Genomic DNA, 20,312 nt, shown 5'->3' with positions numbered 1-20,312 from the left:
TTTTTTTTTTTAAAGCCCGTTGCCTTATGCCAGCCTTGGCCCTACATAATGTTTTTTGTTCCAAGCCCCTCCTCAGCTCTGCCACACTGATTGTCTCTCTTCTCAACTGCACTCCCTCTACACACTTGAAGTCAATAATTTTTTCAACTTTTTTTGACAGTAAGAGATACATTTTACATTGTGGCTTTGAGACTCAATATACCTGTATCTGTGAGTATATATATATAACAGAAACAAAAGTACACAAAACAATATTTTTTCAGGTATATTTTTCTATATATAATATATGAAACTTTTCCCCAGAAATTTGTCCTGTTCCTCCCTCTACACACTGTCTTCCACAGACTTTCCTTCTGTTTCTTGACCTTGTGGATTTAAACATTTCCTCACCTCTTATCATGGTAGTCTCTGCAGCTTTTAGAAGTAAACAGTAACAACTAACTTTTGTTTTTAAAAGGAAAGCCTTCCTAAGAAGATGCTCTTTGGAACAGTTAGTTCTCCAGTGTGGCCTTGGAGATTAATCTAGAAAAGATTTCTACTATACCTATACAACTTGATTATGGCACATAAATGGTAACATTTTTAATTTAGAGTTGTTTAATATTTAGATATTTTTAATAGAACCTCTGGATAAAACACTTCAGAAGGAAAATATTTAGTCTAAGTTTTCATGTATACAACTGACTTTTAATTTGAAATACCCATTTTTCTACAAGGATTAGAAATAAGTGATTGGTTAAAATTTGTGATTAATAGTTTTTTTAAGAGGTTAGCATTATGCCAGCTGATTGTTTCTTTGCCTGAGTTGACATGCTAACATTCCAGGGACAAAGAAGTCATGTACCTCCAAGTTAAGAGATCTAGGATATGCCACAGTAATTCAGGAAGGCTTTTAACATGAAAAACCCATTATCCAAGTTACGATACATTGAAATTTAAAACTCTGTCCTCAAATGCTTTGCTTCCGTTCACTACTAAAAAGCACAATGATATATAGATATATATAAATTTAAGGTGTGTACTTTATTGAACTGGTCCAAGTCAGTGAAAGCATAATGATTTTTATCTTTCTCTAGTTTAATACATTCAGATTTTTGCTTCAGTATGAAAAAAAAATTCCTGTTCTGTGATTGAATTTTAGTTTTGGAAACTTTCTTCAACCTGTGCTAAAGTTTTGTCATATTTTTCTTCACTCGAATGATCTTCCCTTGTTTTCTTTCCAGATGTCTTTTAGTCTATCTGTTGCATAAGGATGGAGGTGGGTCTTACCCTGGCCAAGGCACATGCATGTAGGTCTAAAATTAGCTTCTTTGGCTGATAGAGAAGTATCTGGTTTTTAAATCCCAGACCTCTAGAAAGTTCCATTATAGTATCTTTTGCTGTCTGTATTTTCCATAGAATAGTGGAAAATAGCCATAGTGAGTTACTTTAAGTCAGCCTTTTCTTTTTCTTTTTGTTTTTAAGGGTTGGAGGTGGGTCAGAAATGCTTGCCACTGTCAGCAGCATCAACACAGTCACCAAAAATTGTTAGTTTCCAATTGTAGAAGAATTAACCATTTACCTCCAGGTAAAGTGCCAGGTACTTGGGAGTCATCCTTGATTCTGCCCATTCCTTTAACCCCAGCATCCAGTTTAGCAAGCCCTGTTGATTCTATCCATATATAATTTATGTAGAATCCATATATAATTTGCCATTCCATTGTTACCCCACCTAGTCGAAGCCACCATTACCTATTCTTTGAATTGCAATAGTCTCTTAATGTCCTAACAGGTCCTTATTTCTCTTTTACCTTCTTGCAGTACTTTTCCACATAACAGCCAGAGTAACCTTCTTCAGTATAAATCTGGCCATGGTTGTCATTCCTTCCCCTATTTATAACTGTTTTGACTTTCCATTGCACTTCAGATGAAAGTCCAAATTCCAAATCCAGATTCCTTACCATAGTTTATGGAGTGGGCCCCTGCCCACCTTTCTGACCTCATTGTATGCCCCCTTGTCTACCTCTCAAGGATCTCCTTTCAACTCCATGAAAATGGCAAATTTTTTTCCAATTTAGGACTTTTGCATATGCCCTGTAGACCTCTCTTGAACCCCTAACCTCCCACTTCCCTCTGACTAGACGGCATTCTGAAGTACCACTCCATTCCAGAGGCTTTCCATTTCAACAGAAATAGATTTTGAAAACTCTAAGTTCTGGTTACGGCCCTCACCAGTTTCGTCTCTCACCAGTTTTGCTCCAGCCACTATGGCCATTTTTTTTCCTCCCTTGAGTATGCCAAACATGTCCCCATCTTAGCACCTTTGTATGTCAACTATTCCTTCTGCTTGGAATGCTTTTCATCAGCTCTTTGCCCTGCTGCGTCCTCTCATTCATATCTCAATTCAGTGTCACTCTCTGAGAGAGGCTTTGTGTGATGACTAGCTAATGCAGTCCAGTCCTCCAGACACTATCATCACATTTATCCTAGGTTATCTTTGTCATAGTATTTTTTAGTATCTAAACTTAACTATATTTTAAAATGTATTTATTATTGTCCCCCACTAGAATATAACCTTTTTGAGGATGGGGTCCCATCTCTCTGAATTGTGGTTATGTAACCACCACTTGGTACAGAGCTTGGCAAATGTAGATGCTCAATAAATACTTGTTGACTGAATGACTTTAATTTCTGTTCATACTTCTCATCACCTTAAGCATTACCTCTATAGAGAGGACCTCCTCGATCATTCTATCTAGATTACTTGCTCCCTTTCCTTTACCCCATTCTTCATCACACCACCCTCTTTACTTTGTTAGCATTTATCACAGTTTGAGTTTGTATATTTATTTACTTGCTTTATTCCTGTCCCTATAGCAGCATAAGCTCTGCAGGGCAGGTATCAACCAGGCTTTTGACTTTGGACCTTTTTTTTTTTTCTTTTGGATGAAGATAAGCATAATTTAAATTCATGGTATTTTGCATATCTTTGAGGAAATCCATATCTTGTTAAAATAAAACTCAGTGAGAAATTTGACATCCTAATTTATAAAGTAAAGAACAACTCGTTATGTTACCAAAAACTCTCAAAGTTATGAAATTTGGGGTCTCTGACTTGCAGAGCAGATTGATGTTGTCTCTGGACTGGTATAGTGCTGTCAGTGCCCAGACTAAAAATAATGATCGTAATAGCAGCTAGAATACACAGTTTCTCTGACCCTGCATGTGGGACTAACAATTAAGGAAATAGCTATTTTAATTCCTAGGAACATATCACTTCTTTTATGTCACTGGGAAAAAAAGTAGGACTTCAGAACATTTTCTTAACTATGTGTCTGTTTTATGTAAGGAAAATTCTATTGTCAATGGTTTATAATTTAAGAAACCTGATTATTATACATAGGCTTAGAAGAAAAAAATTAATAAAGGAAAATCAAGTAGTTTTATAAACAGGCTTAAAAACCTATATTGTGGTGACATAAAAAGATATTGTGAACATAAACAGTGTTTAATTCCTCTTCAGATATTTAACATCTGCTTTTGTTTATTTTAATCAACCTGCTGTCCTTAGACCTGGGTGTATGTGTGTATGCAAACCTAAAAATAGTTTGGCTGATGAATAAGCATCTGTGGCTATTTTTAGCCCTGGGCAAAGAGTCGCCAGTTAGCCTACAAGTAGTGAGGCAAGGGCTATGTTCTGGTTTGAAGTAAATTGTTGATTGCATTAACAGTTGGTAGGGGCTGGTAATGAGGATCCAGCAGCACTCAGGAAAAGGATAATTTGAGATCAAGGAGTCACAGAGCCGGATCACCTTGTGGATTGGATACAGTCCTGTTGAAAAGTGTAAACATATGGAATGTATAAATGAAAATAGGATATAGAAAGCTTTAAAAAATGTAGCATATAAAAAGGGGAGAGATTTAGATATAAGAGATTTTGGGAGAGAATATAAAAAGAGGAGAGATTTAGATATAAGAGATTTTGGAAGATGGAGGAGAACAGATGAAAGTGGTATGCCATAGATCAAAACAGAAACTTACTTTGACCCTAATAGTGATTACCTTTCTTTTGGGGAGAGGATTAATATTTCTGTATCTTTTATATATTTTTTAATAACTAACTAGCATTATAATATAAGACCTTTCTAGGTGCTGTTGATTTAAATTTAGCTAAATAGTTGCTTTTGCAGTATGTTCTTTCTAGGTGGAGAATTTAGTCATAGATATGACACTGAAGTATGTATATAATTTGCTAATTGTGTAAGGTGAATGAATGGGGAAGAAGGGAGCAGATAATAGCTAGACAGTGCTGAGAGTGGTATTCATAGTGGAGTGCCGTGTTAGATCTTCTCCCTAAATTGTTGTTACTTTTGACAAAAATTGAAATGAAAGTTTTCTATCCCTCCTACACTATAGCTCTTAGGCACTACTGGAAGTCCAGGTGCTGTACACCCTTTGTCTTGGATAAGTACTTTTCCGGCCTGGATTTTAGGTAGGAAACTTTAACCCTTCTCTGGGGGGCTTGAATTATTAGGTAATTTATACTTTTTACCAGTTCTGAAAAGAAGTAAACTATTTTTACTGGGATGAGACAAATTTTTAATTTTTTTCATGATAGAATTTATACCCGTTTAAAGCACTTTGTAACTAAATAGGTAAGATTAATAAAAGAAAACAATTTGGAATTGTGAAATATGGAAGATGGAAATACACAGTCTCTAAAGGGCAACTCATTTATTATGCTTAATTTGTAAAATTTACCTATAAACTTCTTAGTGGCCAGTGCAACAAAAGGATCGAGGGAGGGTTACCCCCAATAATTGCATTATTCTTTACAGAAATAATGTAAGGAAAGGGAAAAGATAGATTATGACAAATACAGAATAAGGTTTCATAAAGCTACTTTTTGTAATGATTCTTAAGTTGACATAATGTTAAGAAATGGAGATAAAAATTGTGGTCTAAGAATTTAAAGTGTGTGTGTGTGTGTGTGTGTGTGCGCGCGCGCGCCTAGGGTTTTAACTTGATTTAAGTATACAGCCTAGAGGAATTGTTAGCATGTCTTTTAGATGGTTTTTCTTAAATGGTGATTCTTTTAGCAGTTTTTTCAGTAGGTATTGTGTTACCTCTTAACTCTGCTTCTGTATGCACACCTATTTTCAACACAGTAAACAGAATGATTCTTTTAAACCCAGGTTGTTTCTTTTCACAGACATTCCAATAGATTTCCTGTCTCACTCAGAGGAAAAGCTGAAGTTCTTGCACAGGCCTATTAAGATCCTACACAATCTTCACTCCACCTTGTCCCCCTTTCCCCCCTCCCTCGATCTTACTCCATTCCAGCCACATTGACCTCCTTACGATTTCTCAGCTATGCCTTAGGACCTTTGCACTTGTTCTTCTCTCTTCTTGGAACACTGTTCCTCCAGATATTTTTATGTATGGTTTATTTTATTCTCTTCACTTTCTCACTGAGGCCTTCCCTCACCAGCCCATTTAAAATTTCACTTGTTTGGACCACTGCCAACATCAGCTCCTAGTTTCTTTACTTTTTGTCTTCTTGGCACTTTTCACTTGTGAAGATGTATAATTCCACAAGATGTATAATTTTAGAAAGTCATTCGATTGATCGATTGATCACCCTCAATAGAATATAAACTCCATTAATGGAGGAATTTTTGTTCTGTTTACAGTTTTTTCCTCCAGTGCCTAGAATAGTGTTTGGCATATAGTATTTACTCAGTGAATGCTTCTAGAATGAAAAAAAGGATTTTGTGTTATTTTAAAGGGCAGATCTGCATACTTTGAGATGAGATGAGCAAGTGACAGTGCTGAGATTCTCTTTGAAAAATTGAAAAGTCCAGCCAGGTCTTTAACTTGGCTAAATAAAAAACCATTTTACCCTTATACAGAAATAAGCTGCAGGCAAAGGTAAGGTTTTCCAATGAAGCACATTTGAGTACAGCTTAAACACAGATAATAACTTGACAGAGCTCCGAATATGATAGCACATCTGCAGAAATGGTTTTGACTTAGAACATCTTGAAAACACAATTAAATTTTTAATCACACAATGACATTATTGCATCTTTGCATATTATAGTACAGATTGCTTTGGGGTTATCCATAACAAATAAATTATAGAATATTACTGTATTTCTCAATTGTGAATGAAAAATAAAAAAGCTAAGATTCAAGGAGATTAAATACCTTTAAGGTCACTCAGCTGAAAGGATTGGAACCTGGGGATGAACCTGGGTCTGATTCCAAACCCTTGTTCTATGTGTGTTCTTATATAATGCCTAGCACACAGTAGACACTCAGTACATATTTGAATTGATGGATAAATGGATAGATGGCAAATGTATGAATATTTTAATTGCATACCAAGATCGAATGTAAAGAATATCAATGTATTGGTAGTTCTGTTATATTTCTGATTACTTGTATTTAGTAACATAAGAATTATTTTTTAAAAATGTGTGTTTTTAAGGATCATGTAACGGAATTGGAATGCCTTGATTCTAAAAATTAATAAAGAAACCTGCAAGGTAATATCCTAAATACTGACTCATTAGTAAACATTTGAGTGCTTATTTACTCTGTAGATGTGGTGGATTCTGCAGTGGACAGACAGATCTTTGATAGACCTTATATTTTAGAGGGCATAGGAGACAAACTGTAAATAAATAAATTTGTAATAAGTGCTATGCAGAGAAATAAGGAGATGGAATGGAGAGCTGCCTGATGACTACCTAAATTGAGTAATCAGAGAGGGCTTCATTGACAGGGTGATGGTTAAAATGTGAAAATGATGGAGAGCCAATTATATACAGGCTGTGGGAACAGCTAATATAGAGGCTCTCACGTGGGAACAAACTTGTGAATTTGAGAACATGTAAAAAATGTTATTGAGGCTGTCAGGAAAGCGAATGCTTCAAAATTTAGGGAGCTGGAGAAAAGCCAAATCCTGTAACACTTTGTAAACCTCAGAGTAAGGATTTTGGAATTGATTCTGGTTATACTGAATTACCATTGGAAATTTTGTCTTTTAAGCCTAGTCATGTTTTTCATTTATTTGTTTTTGTAATGGCTTTATTGAAACATAATTCCTATACCATATAATTGACCCATTTAAAGTGTACAGTTAAATAGGGTTCTTTTGTATATTTATGAAGTATATTCACCATTCAACACAATTTTAGAACATTTTTATACCTCCCCCCCAAAAAACACAAACTTTTTTTTCCAATTACAGTTGACATGATTGTATTAGTTTCAGGTGTATAGCATAGTAATTAGACATTTATATAACTCATGAAGAGATCTCCTCGATCTCTGTATTCTTTAAGCATCCGCCACTCGTCTTGCCCAAACCCCTCAGTCAGGGCAACCACTAATCTGCTTTCTGTCTCTAGATTTTCCTATTCTGGACATCACATATAAATGGAATCATACAATGTGGTCATTTGTGTCTGGTTTCTTTCACTTAATCAAAGTTCACCATGTTCCTTTTTATGGCTGAATAATATTCCATTTATCTATATTCCACATTTTTTTTATCCATTTATGAATTGGTGGATATTTAGGTGGTTTCTACTTTTTGGCTATTTTGAATAATGTTATGAACATTCATGTGTAAGTTTTTGTGTGAGTATATGTATATCTTTTGGCTATATTCTTAGGAGTAGAATTGCTGGATCATGTTAGCTGTATATTTAACATTTCGAGGAACTGCCAGACTATTTTCCAAACTGGCTGCATCTTTTTACACTCCCACCAACAATGTATGAGGGTTCCAATTTATCTACAGTCTTACCATTGTGTTAGTTTGCTTTTTTATTATAGTCATCCTAGTGCATATGAAGTAGTATCTCATTGTGGTTTTGATTTGCAATTCTCTAATGACTATTGAGCATTCACTCATGGGCTCGTTGGCCATTTGTGCATCTTTGGAGAAATGTCAGATCCTTTGCCCATTTTTAATTGGGACATTTGTCCTTTATTGTTGAGTTGTAAGAGTTCTTTATATATTTTGGATACACAAGTTCTATATCAAATGTGTGATTCGCAGATATTTTCTTCCATTTTGAGGGTTTTCTTTTCACTTTCTGGATAGTGTCCATAGAAGGACAACTCTAGTTTTGATGAAATCCAGTTTATTTATTTTTTCTTTTATTGCTTGTGCTTTTAGTGACATCTAAGAAACAGTTGCCAAATTGAAGATCATGAAGATGTTTTCTTTTAAGAGTTTTATAGGTTTAGCTTACATTTAGGTCTTAAGATCTGTTTTGAATTAATATTTACATATGGTATGAAGTGGATGTCCGGCTTCATTCTTTTGCATGGAGATATCCAGTTGTTTCAGCTCCATTTGTTGAAAACCCTATTCTTTCCCCCATTGAAGCTATTGGAAGTTTTAATTAGAAAAATTACATGGTCAGACATATTTAAAGAAGTTCACTCAGGCTATTATGTAGAGAATGTCAGCTTCTACATCTTTGAATGTTAGAATGTCAACAAGAGATAATGAGAATGAGCAGCCAATGCCATAAAACTAAGAGCAGAAATGAATGGTATCCACACAGTCATGAGAATATAATGTTTAAAGAAGAGAAAATGGTCAACTGTGTGGAATCCTGCTGAAAGATTAAAATATATGAAAAGAAAGTAGGTATTGGATTTGACAATCAGGAGGTTATTAGAGACCTTTTTCAGAAGAACAATCTTGGTAAAGTAGTAGAAATTGCAGTCAGATTAGAATTGGTTGAGGAGTTAATTTGGGGAGACATACTAGAGATAACTCTTTAATGAAGTTTGTTGAGAAGGTTTTTTGTAGGTATAGACTAGCTTGTCCTAAAATTTACATGGAAAGGCTAGAATAGCTAAAATAATTCTTACAGAAGAATAAGTGGGAAGAATCAGTCTATCTGGTTTTAGATCTTTATTTAGCTACAGTAATCAAGACAGTATGGTTTTGGAGGGGAACATAGACACAGGTCATTGGTACAGAATAAAAAACCCAGAAGTAGATTAAACCACAGCCTACGCATCTTTGCCAGAGGTGCAAAAGCAATTCAGTAAAGAATTGCTTTTTCACGTGCACACTTAGTGCATGTTAAGAGAACTTTAAGGTCTATAGATTGTACCAATGTCAATTTTCTGGTTTTGCTTTTGTACAGTGATGTAAGATGTTACCGTTGAAGAAAGCTGGGTGAATGGTACACAGGACTTCTTTCTACTGTTTTTGTAACTTCCTGTGAAGCTATAATTATTTTGAAATAAAAGTTTAAAAAAAATTTGCTGGGAAGAATAGAAATGCAATGTTAGTTGGAGGGATATGAGGTTGAGAGTGGGGTTTTTTGTTTTAATTTTGCTTTTATAGAAAAGATAGGGAACATAAAACACGTATATATGTTAATGAGAATGATCATAAAAGGAAGGAATTGGTGATACAAACGAGGGAAAAATTACCAGAGCAAAATATGTCTTAAATCATTTTCTTGAAGGCATTAAAAATACTATTTACACATTTTTATCTTACTATTTATAAATCAGATTATCTTTACAACTTTTTGTAAATTATTGTAAAGGTAAATGTGGTTATCTTATGATACACTCCTTTAATTTTCTAAAAATTCCACATGGTTTTGTGTTATGGAACTAGATCACTAAAAAAATGGAATTCCCAGGGTTTTTATCATCCTTGCTAATGTTCATTTTTAAATAACTGTAAGAGTTTTATATGTCACTTTTTGCGGTTTTCTCTTCCAGATTTTTATTCAGTATAGTTAGGTCATTAATTTTCCTTTAACTAAAAAGCTTTATATACACATATGTTTTTGAATAACCATAATAGTTTGCCATTTAATAATTAAATGAATCATGGTTCTGTTTTGCATTATGGCATATAGTGTATTTTAATCTCTGTATGTCTTACCAAACTATTCTGTTTTGTCCAGAGTATAGTAATATCGAAATGCTCAATACAAATTATTGCTCTTTATTTTAGGGATACGGCAGGCCAGGAGCGATTTCACACCATCACAACTTCCTACTACAGAGGTGCAATGGGTATCATGCTAGTATATGACATCACCAATGGTAAAAGTTTTGAAAACATCAGCAAATGGCTTAGAAATATAGATGAGGTAAGACCTAGAAATTGCATAAACCTTTTGTAAACAAACATTTGTGTGCTTAGTTGAGAAGAAAAAGTATTTTAATTCAGCAGTCCCCAACCTTTTTGGCACCATGGACCGATGCTCCTATGAGAATCTAATGCCCAATGATCTGAGATGGGGCTGAGGCGGGGATGCTAGCGCTGGGGATGCTAGCGCTGGGGAGCAGCTGCAAATACAGATGAAGCTTCACTTGCTGGCCCGCTGCTCACTTCCTGAAGTCATTATTATTGAGCATTTCTGCTTCCAAATATGTTATGTTTGTTTTCTTTTACCTTTTCCTTAAATTTTGGGGCAGGTCTATCTAGAACCTCATTCAAGGCAGTTACTAAATTACCACAAAACTCTGTACAGCCATCTTATAAGATGGCCCCAAATAGAAGCAACCGATGTTTTTGCACACCTCTCTAAATGAATTCTTTCTTGGTAGATTTTTATTGAGTGAAAGGATTACATTTCAGCAGTAATTTTAAAACTTATTTTTAAGTTACAGAAATGTCAGATCACTTCTAGACATTTTGAAAGCTACAGAGTACTAATACAATAAAAACTTAACCAAGAAAATAGTGCCATATCATTGTGTTTGAAGATGTCAGTTTTTCTGAGGTAAAGTTGTATGTCAAGCATGTCTGTTTCTGTGTACAGCATAAGTAGTTTTTTGTTGGGATTATTTTTCATATCTGATTGCTGACTTTTAGATTTTGAATTTCATTAAGACTAACTCCTTAAATAAGTTTTGGCTAGGTACACAAGACCAAGTCTTAAGCCAGTATTAGAGCCAAGTTAATGATATCTTCAATGGCAGAAATCCTAAGGGCTCATTAATAACTTTTCCATTGCTACATGAAATCTTCAAGGAGAAATCTGTTAGTATTTAAGAAACGGCAATACACAGATATTGAAACAAAAAAGGCTCTGTTTTGGATTTCCTTAGTCTTTATTTTAAAAGTGGTTTGGCCAAGTAGCATGTGTAATAAGAGCAATTTATGTAGATACTCTGCAGTGTTGCTCCAGCAACATCCCATTTCCTGATTCTGTGACATCAACAGGATGTCCTAAATTTAATCCTATTCTGACACTAACTACCCAAACTTAGTGTGAGACTCCAGAGATTTAAGGACTCGGTCCTACAATACTGCCCTTCCTTTAAATGCAAGACTTGGGTTTCCCAGGCTACCCACACTTCTATTTAACTTGGCTGCAAATTTGAGGGTTCCCTTAACCCCCTTGAAGATTTAATAGTTTGCTAAAATGACTCAAAGAACTCAGGAAAGCACTATACTTATAATTTTATTATGAAAGATAAGACTCAGCTGGATGGAAGGGTTGCATAGGCAAGGTATGGGAGTTGGGGAAATCAGAGCTTCCATGCTATCCCTTGGCATGTCACACTCTTGGCACCTTGATATGTTCACAAACCTCATTGGTTCCTTTTTAATTTAGGTTCCATTACATAGGTATGGTTAATTAAATCATTGGCCTTTGGTGGCTAAACTTAATCTCCAGCCCCCTTCACCTCATGGTAGTCGGGGGAGGCCTGAAAGTTCCAACCCTTGATCACACATTTGGTTCCTCTGGTGACCATCCTCCATTGTGAAGCGCTGTGGGAGCCTTACCATGCATCCTTTATTAGCATAAACTTCAGTTAGAAAGGGGCCTGTTATGAAAGACAAAAGACAGTCCTATCTCTAAGGAAATTTAGACTACTGTGCCTAGAATGGGGACAAACACCAAATACATGTTTTTTATTATATCATTGTTTTATACACTTAACTTGGAAGGCTAGATGGCTTGTTTCTAAGATATGTAAAATCCAGCCATTAAAAAAGAAAATCTGTTTTTCTGACATAAGCGATTAGCTTTGCCTATCTTTGTTGTAGAAATTAAAACTTAAACTAAATGAAAGGAAGATAAGTTGATGCAGCAACTTTTTAAAAAGAATTATATATCTTAATCAAGAGGAATTTACCTAGGATGCAATGGTGGTCCAGCATTTGAAAACAATGTAATACATTAGAATAGTAAAAGACAAAAACTATACGATCATGTCAGCAGACACAGATGAAAACATTTGACAAAATCCAACACCCTTTCTTGGTAAAAACACTCGACAAACTAGAAATAGAAGAGAACTTCCTTAGCTTAATAAGGACATCTATGAACATTCCACAGCCAACATCATACCTGCCCCCTACAATCAAGAACATGACAAGGGTGCTTTCTCTGGCCACTGCTGTTTAGTATTGTATTGGAGAGTCTAGCTAGGGCAGTTAGGCAAAGGAAAAAACCAGTGTTACTGAGATTGCAAAGTAAAACTCTTCTTTATAAATGATGTGATCTTGTGTATAGACAATCCTAAGGATTCCACACACACACCAAAAAATTAGCTATTAGAACCAGTAAGCAAGTTCAATAAATCTAGAACTAGACAACCTTATATAATTGGAAAATAATATCTGACAAGTCTTTGGAATTGTGTTTCTCTAGGTAGTTTAAGAATTTGTGTTTTAGCATGAGTTGGTTTCAGGGTGATTGTTTTAAAACTTTCAGACTATTGAAATGACACCATAAGTTGAGAAAAAGTCATTTTAGGGGACTATTAAGCCATAATTCATGGTAGTGTGTTAATAAAATTTGTGTTCTGTTTTAGCACGCCAATGAAGATGTGGAACGAATGTTACTAGGAAACAAGTGTGATATGGATGATAAAAGAGTTGTACCTAAAGGAAAAGGAGAACAGGTAAAAAGCTCTGAGTGAAGCTAATGTGCTGCCTTTTCCTTGTGAAGATAGTGTTGCCTTTGATTGTTTTTACAGTAGTGGTAATGGCGTGCGCTGAGCCATTTACATTGTTAAGTACTGTTGGAAACAGTAGCTTATCATTTAAGTGAATTTTTTTTGACATATTCAACAGGTATAAGAGAACTAAACCTTTAGAGAATTAAATTTTTAACCTTGTTTAAATTACAAAGAGGGAGAAATATAAATCAGTGATTCTCAGTTATTTTAATTTAAAACTTTAAAGAAATGTATTAGTTAATATGATTCCAGGACGTGGTTCCATACTGTAGCGGTTAGCACGTCTGCTTTTCACACAGAAGGTCCTGGGTTTATGCCTCAGTGGAGCCACGGTCCATGGTCTACAGCCCATGCCACCCTGAACAAGCCCGATGTCTGATCTCAGAAGCTAAGCAGGGTCGGGCCTGATTAGTACTTGGATGGGAGACCCTAGGAAGACCAGGTGCTGTAGGCATAAATAATAATAATAAATTTAAAAATATATGTATATATGATTCCATAGTTTGACAAGCAGTAGCCTGTGACAGCAGAAATTAGGTACTGCTTTAGGTCATTTGGAACTTCTCTTAAGTTTGCACATAGAGTCGACCTTCCACATCCATGGATACAAAACCCAGGGATATGAAGGGCCGAGTGTGTATTTACTGAAAAAATCCACATTTAAGTGGGTCTGCGTTGTTCAAGCATCAGCTATACCTCTTTTAGACTATCTGAGATACACTCCTGGAGTGAAGAGAGGATTCTTTCATTTTGTTTGTTTGTTGTTTGTTTTTGAAATAACTTAACTGGTCTAATCTTGACCCATTGAAATGATGTTTGTTTTATTTAACCTAGTTGAGACTGCCTTTAGAATAATATTACTATTTCCTGTAAGATGGCGATCTATATTTGATAATTTTATGATATTTTGCTTCTATTTTAGATTGCAAGAGAGCATGGTATTAGATTTTTCGAGACTAGTGCAAAAGCAAATATAAACATCGAAAAGGCCTTTCTCACATTAGCTGAAGATATCCTTCGAAAGGTAAGTTCCTGTCTTTACTTACTGCTAAGGTGCCCAATGTCTTAATTGTACATTTAGTCTTTTCGAAAGTATTGGATTTACATACAGAAACTGGGTTTGGGTAGTATTGTTTCAAATTGTTTATCCATCATCAATATCTAATCCTTCAAAGTGAAGTAAGGAACTCGAGGAGCTGAAAGCCATCTAGAAATAGTGACAGCAGTATTCCAAGCTCCCACATTCACCCTCTAATCCCCAGCTTCCTGCTCTTTTTTTTCTAGCTGTCTGGTCCATTGTGTTGTGGCTCTTGTTTACTTTTTGATTTATTTCTGCTATACATCCTTTGCATTCCCATAGATAAATTTTTTAAATTTAAAATAAGTGGTCAATCTATTATGTAGTTATTGTTACATATATCACTATACATATAGTGATACTGTAGCACTAATGTGTAGTCATTATCAAATGTTCAAGTAAGGGTCATGAATATATTATATACTGAATAAACAGTCCATCCCCAAATCTCATTTAGCCAATCATTTCAACCTGGGATGTAAAAAAAAAAAAAATTCTGAAAATGTGATCTCGGGGAATTCTTTTTACCTTCAGGTTAGTTTCTGAGTTTGTGAATCCCCAAACCTGCCAGTACAAGTGACTTGTAGCAAAATTGAGAAATCTGATTTTCATATTTTTCTTCAAATGACTAGGTATATATAATAAATAGTTTGGTTATGAGTCCTGAATTCTCTTTCAATCTCTGATATATTTATATGCAAATAAAAATAGAGAAAATCTGACACAAATCCTAAAGGAGAAGCAGATATTATATAGGAGAAAATTTAATTGCTTCTGGTAACCTTTCTGTTTTTATATTTGAAATATTAGTAATTTTTTCAAAAATCAACCTGAAAATTTAAAAAATATATATATAAAACACAAACTAGAGGTGGTATATATCAAATAAAAATCTAGTGAAATTTCTGAGAAACCAAGCAACTTAATTTTTTAGAATAAAATGTTATCTATGGTTGAGTGTTCAAACTGGGTAAAACAGCCATCAGTTATTGCTATTCAGAGTGACTACAAAAGTTGTGCCTTTCCACTTCTGCCACCATCCTGCATATTGAGCCTGATAATCTATAAAGTACTAAGTAATAAAAAGCAAATTCAGATATAATACATGTAGTGTGAGCTTATTTTTTAAAATTATTTGTAATACCAAACCACATGTGTATGCACGACACGTTTGGTTATAGTTAGCAAATAAAGATTTGGAAGGGTAATGCCTAGCTCTGAGTAGTGAGCACTCCACAGGGAGTGACAGTGGTAAGAGGGCGGGGTATGGACAGACTGGCTGATTGGTGGGAACTACTTTGTATTTTAGAGATTGGCAGGTCACAAAGAAAAATTATTTCAGTATTTACAGAAGTTAACACAAAACTCGTTGAAATGTTCTTGTCTCTGCGTTCTTTCTCTTTCTGCATTTTTTTGGTCTTCATTGTTTTTTATTTCTTTCTGTCTATACTGTGTCCCTTGATCTCACCAATCTTGGCATTATGTAGTCATTATATAACCTGCGTCCCAGTGAGGTAGATCTTCCTTGTTATATTAAAGGTTAAAAAATATGGATGCATCAATAAGTAAACATCAGTCCAGTGTCTTCCCCATGTAGGTGGCCCAAATATGAGGCTACATTTTTTTCCCATACACATACCACCATTCAGTGTAGTAATATGAGTTAAAACATCAAATGTAAATTTGCTTAACATTAGTTGTGAAATACAGTAATGATTTCTGACTGGCAACTTTTTGTGCAGTACTTTCTCTCCTGAGTTGATAAAAAGAAAAATTGTACTGAGCTTCAGTCTCAAAAGTAACTAAACAGAAAAGGGCTGTTTCACTTTTCTGAAGTTAGACGTGACCCCAAATTGGTTGTATGCATATACTCGATAATGCTTTTCAAGTACTAAATACTCAGGGGTCAGGGCTAGGAGATAACAAAACTTCTATGCAGAAGTGTTAGGGCAGAGAAGATTTCAAAGCAGCTTTATAAAGAAATGCCAGGAGGCCTCTAGACATTTCACATCTTGGAGAGAGCAGGCAAAACGAAGACCAAAAACAAAGCTTCCAAATCTTTTCTTTGCACGGAGAAGAAAACCTATCTCGTGACTGATTGCATTTTGTTACATAAATTAACATTTATAAGAATATTTCTGTTAAATCTTGATTTTTTTCCATAGCAGTGTTTTTTCATGGGTTACTTTCCTTGTGTGTTTGTTCCAGACCCCTGTAAAAGAGCCCAACAGTGAAAATGTAGATATCAGCAGTGGAGGAGGCGTGACAGGCTGGAAGAGCAAATGTTGCTGAGCGGTCTCCTGTTCCATCAGTTGCCATCCACCACCCTGTTTTCTCCTCTTGCTGCAAAGTTAACCACTCTGTCCATTTTTAACTCTAAAACAGATATTTTTGTTCCTCATCTTAACTATCCAGTTCACCTATTTTATTTTTTCTTTCATCTGTGACTGCTTGCTGACTTTATAATTTTCTTTAAACAAAAAAAAAAATGTATAGAAAAATCATGTCGGTGACTTCATTTTTAAGTGTACCTGCTCAGCTCACCACTGCATTTCACTTGTATTATAGTCCAGTTCTTATCAACATTAAAACTTACAGCAATCATTTCAATTCTATTCTGCAAATTGTATAAGAATAAAAGTTAGAATTAACAATTTTATTTTGTACAACAGTGGAATTTTCTGTCATGGATAATGTGCTTGAGTCCCTATATTCTATAGACGTGTAATAGCAAAAGAAACAAACGAAAGCCAGGAAAACACTCATTTTCGCCTTGAATATGTAAATGGGGTTAATTTTGTCCTGTGCCTTATGTGGAAAGGAATTTCTTTGGTTTTCCCTTTTTTTTTGTTTTGGTGGAAGCATGTGCAGGAGACATATCATCCGAATATAAACCATTAAAATGTTTGTGGTTTGCTTGGCTGTAATTTTCAAAGTAGTTAATTGAGGACAAAGGATAATGATAGCTTCGGTTTGCTGAATCTCATTTTAAGTGGCCTTGATATTAAAACTATTCCTGCCACAGGTTCTTCTTGGCCACTTTTTCCTTGTGTCTTGTCTTCCTGCATGCTGCTTTATTTGCTTCTTTCTCCCCACCACCCCATGGTATGAGTTATTTAAAAATGAAAGGGGCAAACTAGTAGGTTTGTCAAGTTTAACATAAAGCACTGATTTAACTTGCTAAGTAAACTTAAAGGAAATTCTAACTGCCTACTGTCCAAATGTCAGTTAATTGTGTCTTCCCCTTATTTTGTCTCTTCCCTAAGACTTCACTCCCAGGTCCCTTCATTTGCTGTTTTGTTCATGTTCCTCTTCTCCTTCTCTCTCTGTTCCCTTCCTGTCTCAACCATTGAGTTTATGAAATGGAAGAGTTAATTGCATGCACTAGTGTTTGGAGGGTGTTGTGGTTTGTCTTTCTAATTAGGTGTATAGCCTATTCGCTTTCCTAGAATAAATCTCTTAACCTAAAATTGAGTAAGTAGTCTCCATTTTGGCAACTCCTCTAGCAGTTTGGTAGCCCAGTAAAGGTTGTTTTTAAAAAGGTGGGAAGGAGGAGTGAAATTTATTTACATGTTTGCCAAATATATTGAGATTTGGCCTTCGAAGAACACTTTTTCAGTGTTAAGTTATCTTTACCTTAAGATTTAGAAATACTTTAGTATATTATTAATTTTAAGTCCACTCTTCACATCCCTTCGGAACACTTGTATTACCATGGATTTGGAAAAAGGACATCAAAAGGCTTTCCATGTAAAGATAGGATCTCTAGATATCTCTAACCCTATCCTTTTTTCACTTCATTTCTCTTAGTTTTGCTTCATTGCTTATCATTAGGATAGGGTAAGTTAAGTTTGCTACGCTGCTAGCATCCTAAGATGATACCTTTGTTGAAATAATTGTGAATAGCATGATTCATTTCTAGCAGAGGCTGAGTTTAGGACAGCAGCTTCCATTGAAAAGTCTTTCTGTGTCGTGGATAGCATTTTAATGCCCTCTTGGCTCACATAAATAAACAACATAGGGACATATCTGCTATGAACATCCATGAATTTTTCAGATAGTGCCCTAAAAACAATTTTATATGCCTCACTGGTGGTTGTTCTTAGGTTTTTCCCTCACTTGACTCTATCATTGTTTACTACTAGTAAAAGCAGCATTGCCAAATAATCCCTTTTTTTCCACTAAAAATAATAATGAAATGATGTTAAGCTTCTTGAAAAGTTTTAGGTTAAACCTACTGTTGTTAGATTAATTTTAATGTGTTTGTTGCTTTCCTTTATCTGGAATGTGGCAGTAGCTTTTTTATTTTTAACCTTTAATCCTTATTCAATTCAGTCAGTGACTTAAGGTTTGAGAGCTAAACACTGGGATTTTTGGGTAACAGACTGACAGTTTCGTTGTTTGCATAATTATAATCGGCATTGTACATAGAAAGGATATGGCTACCTTTTGTTAAATCTGCACTTTCTAAATATCAAAAAAAAAAGGGAAATGGAGTGTAAATCAATTTTTGTATAACCTGTTTGAAACATGAGTTTTATTTGCTTAATATTAGGGCTTCGCCCCTTTTTCTGTAAGTCTCTTGGGATCCTGTGTAGAAGCTGTTCTCATTAAATACCAAACAGTTAAGTCCATTCTCTGGTACTAGCTACAAATTCGGTTTCATATTCTACTTAACAATTTAAATAAACTGAAATATTTCTAGATGGTCTATTTCTGTTCATATAAAAACAAAACTTGATTTCCAACTGTGTGGCTTGGTTTTTATTTATGGAATTGAAGATGGAGGATTACTTTGGAAAATAATGCAGAATAGCAAACAATATTAGAGGGCAGAAATAGAAGAGAAATAACTTCCTCAACCTAGGGATAACTGGGAAGGCAATTTCAGGAACTATCTTAGATCAGAAACTACATTAAAAAATAATTATCTCCAGGACACTAAAGCAGATTCACCCTAGTGTCAAAAGAGGCACCACAATTCAAGTTCACATCCCAGCTAACAATACTGGAGGGGACGAATCTTTTTATCAGTGACTCTTTTTACCTGAAAATCTTAAAATATTTTCTACTTTTTTTGTGAACCATAAGAGACAGCTTTTTAATATCTAGTATTGTGGAAAGAAATGTTTAATCATGTATTGAGGCCTTATTAGTCAATAAATGAATGTTTGTTGACAAGATTATCTCTGCTAGAAGGATGACATGTAGAAGGTTTCTCATACCGTAGTGTTTACAGGAATCACCTGGAGTGTTTGTGATACTTCCCTATCCACTCCCCTTCAGCGTATTTCTGATTTGTGTCTATAGTGGGTCCTATGATTCTGCTCTTGAGATTTGTACAGGAAAATAGAACATCTGTAAATGTGTGGAAATCTAGTATAGAAAGCAAAAACAATTAATAATCAGCTAAGCATAGACAAGAGCCAAATAATTGTGATCCAGATTTTAAGTACTGTATTGACAGGAGAGCAAGTGCAGTTGGGCAAGAATAGTTGGGGTGGCTCTTCTGAGATGGGAGGAACCTGAATTGGTTCTTAGATTTGTAATGACTGGTTGAGGGCAAGGGGAGGATATGAAGGACCCACAACAAATCAGAAACAAGCTTATGTGAGAAGTCCAGCTGGACAATATAACATTATGGGGAGACTTGGTAAGCCCTCCAGAGTGGTGAGAGCATTGTGAGGAAAACAAGTCTAGATGGGTTGAAGAGGGGAAATTAAAACGTTCTAGAGATGACACAGGAAGTTGTTAATTGAGATTTGAATAGGACCCAACTAAAATGATGGCAGAGGGCAATGCAGGGTTAAAGTCCAAGGGAATAAGAAGAAAGACACTTTTTAACGAAAAAGCCTGCTAGGTGCTTGTGGCACTCCTATGTTCTTTGAGTTATGTCATCAACAACCTGACGTAGTACCTGTTTTACAAAATTTGAAACATTACTTAAGATTGCACTGCCACTTGGTGCTGGAGTTGGATTTTGAAACCAAGCCTGACATCCATTCACTCAGCGGTTTCTTGGGATAAGGTCCTAAGGTTTGGTCATAATGTAATGGGGTAATAAACATGAGCCAGAGCCAACAGAAAGGTGCTAGTGTGTACTCTAGTTAACCATTTAGCCTAACTTTTTTGTACCTTCTAACAGAGTAATGCCCCCCTTGAAAAGTCAGCTCAATTTACTACTGTTTTTGCTTTGAACCTTATTAACCGTCACCACCTTGCTAATTTTGTCTCCTCCTACTTCAGTCTTTTGGCTAAAAGTAACCAATAATGCAGT

General features: G+C 35.2%; 1 protein-coding gene across 1 annotated transcript in view; it reads left to right on the top strand.

The window, feature by feature from the left end:
- RAB10 (RAB10, member RAS oncogene family) overlaps window positions 1–18,783 on the top strand; it is a 57,640-nt gene extending 38,857 nt beyond the window's left edge. The window contains exons 3-6 of the mRNA XM_039887629.1: window positions 9,992–10,130; window positions 12,811–12,900; window positions 13,880–13,981; window positions 16,244–18,783. Of these exons, the coding sequence (XP_039743563.1) occupies window positions 9,992–10,130; window positions 12,811–12,900; window positions 13,880–13,981; window positions 16,244–16,327 (415 nt within the window). The 3' untranslated portion in view covers window positions 16,328–18,783. The remainder of the gene's footprint in view (window positions 1–9,991; window positions 10,131–12,810; window positions 12,901–13,879; window positions 13,982–16,243) is intronic.
- Window positions 18,784–20,312: the final 1,529 nt, after the last annotated feature.

The sequence above is a fragment of the Pteropus medius genome, unplaced genomic scaffold (genome assembly GCF_902729225.1).
Source record: "Pteropus medius unplaced genomic scaffold, Ma_sr-lr_union100, whole genome shotgun sequence".
Taxonomy (NCBI): domain Eukaryota; kingdom Metazoa; phylum Chordata; class Mammalia; order Chiroptera; family Pteropodidae; genus Pteropus; species Pteropus medius.
Note: the sequence above shows the minus strand (reverse complement) of the source record. Positions and strands in the feature narration are given on the sequence as shown.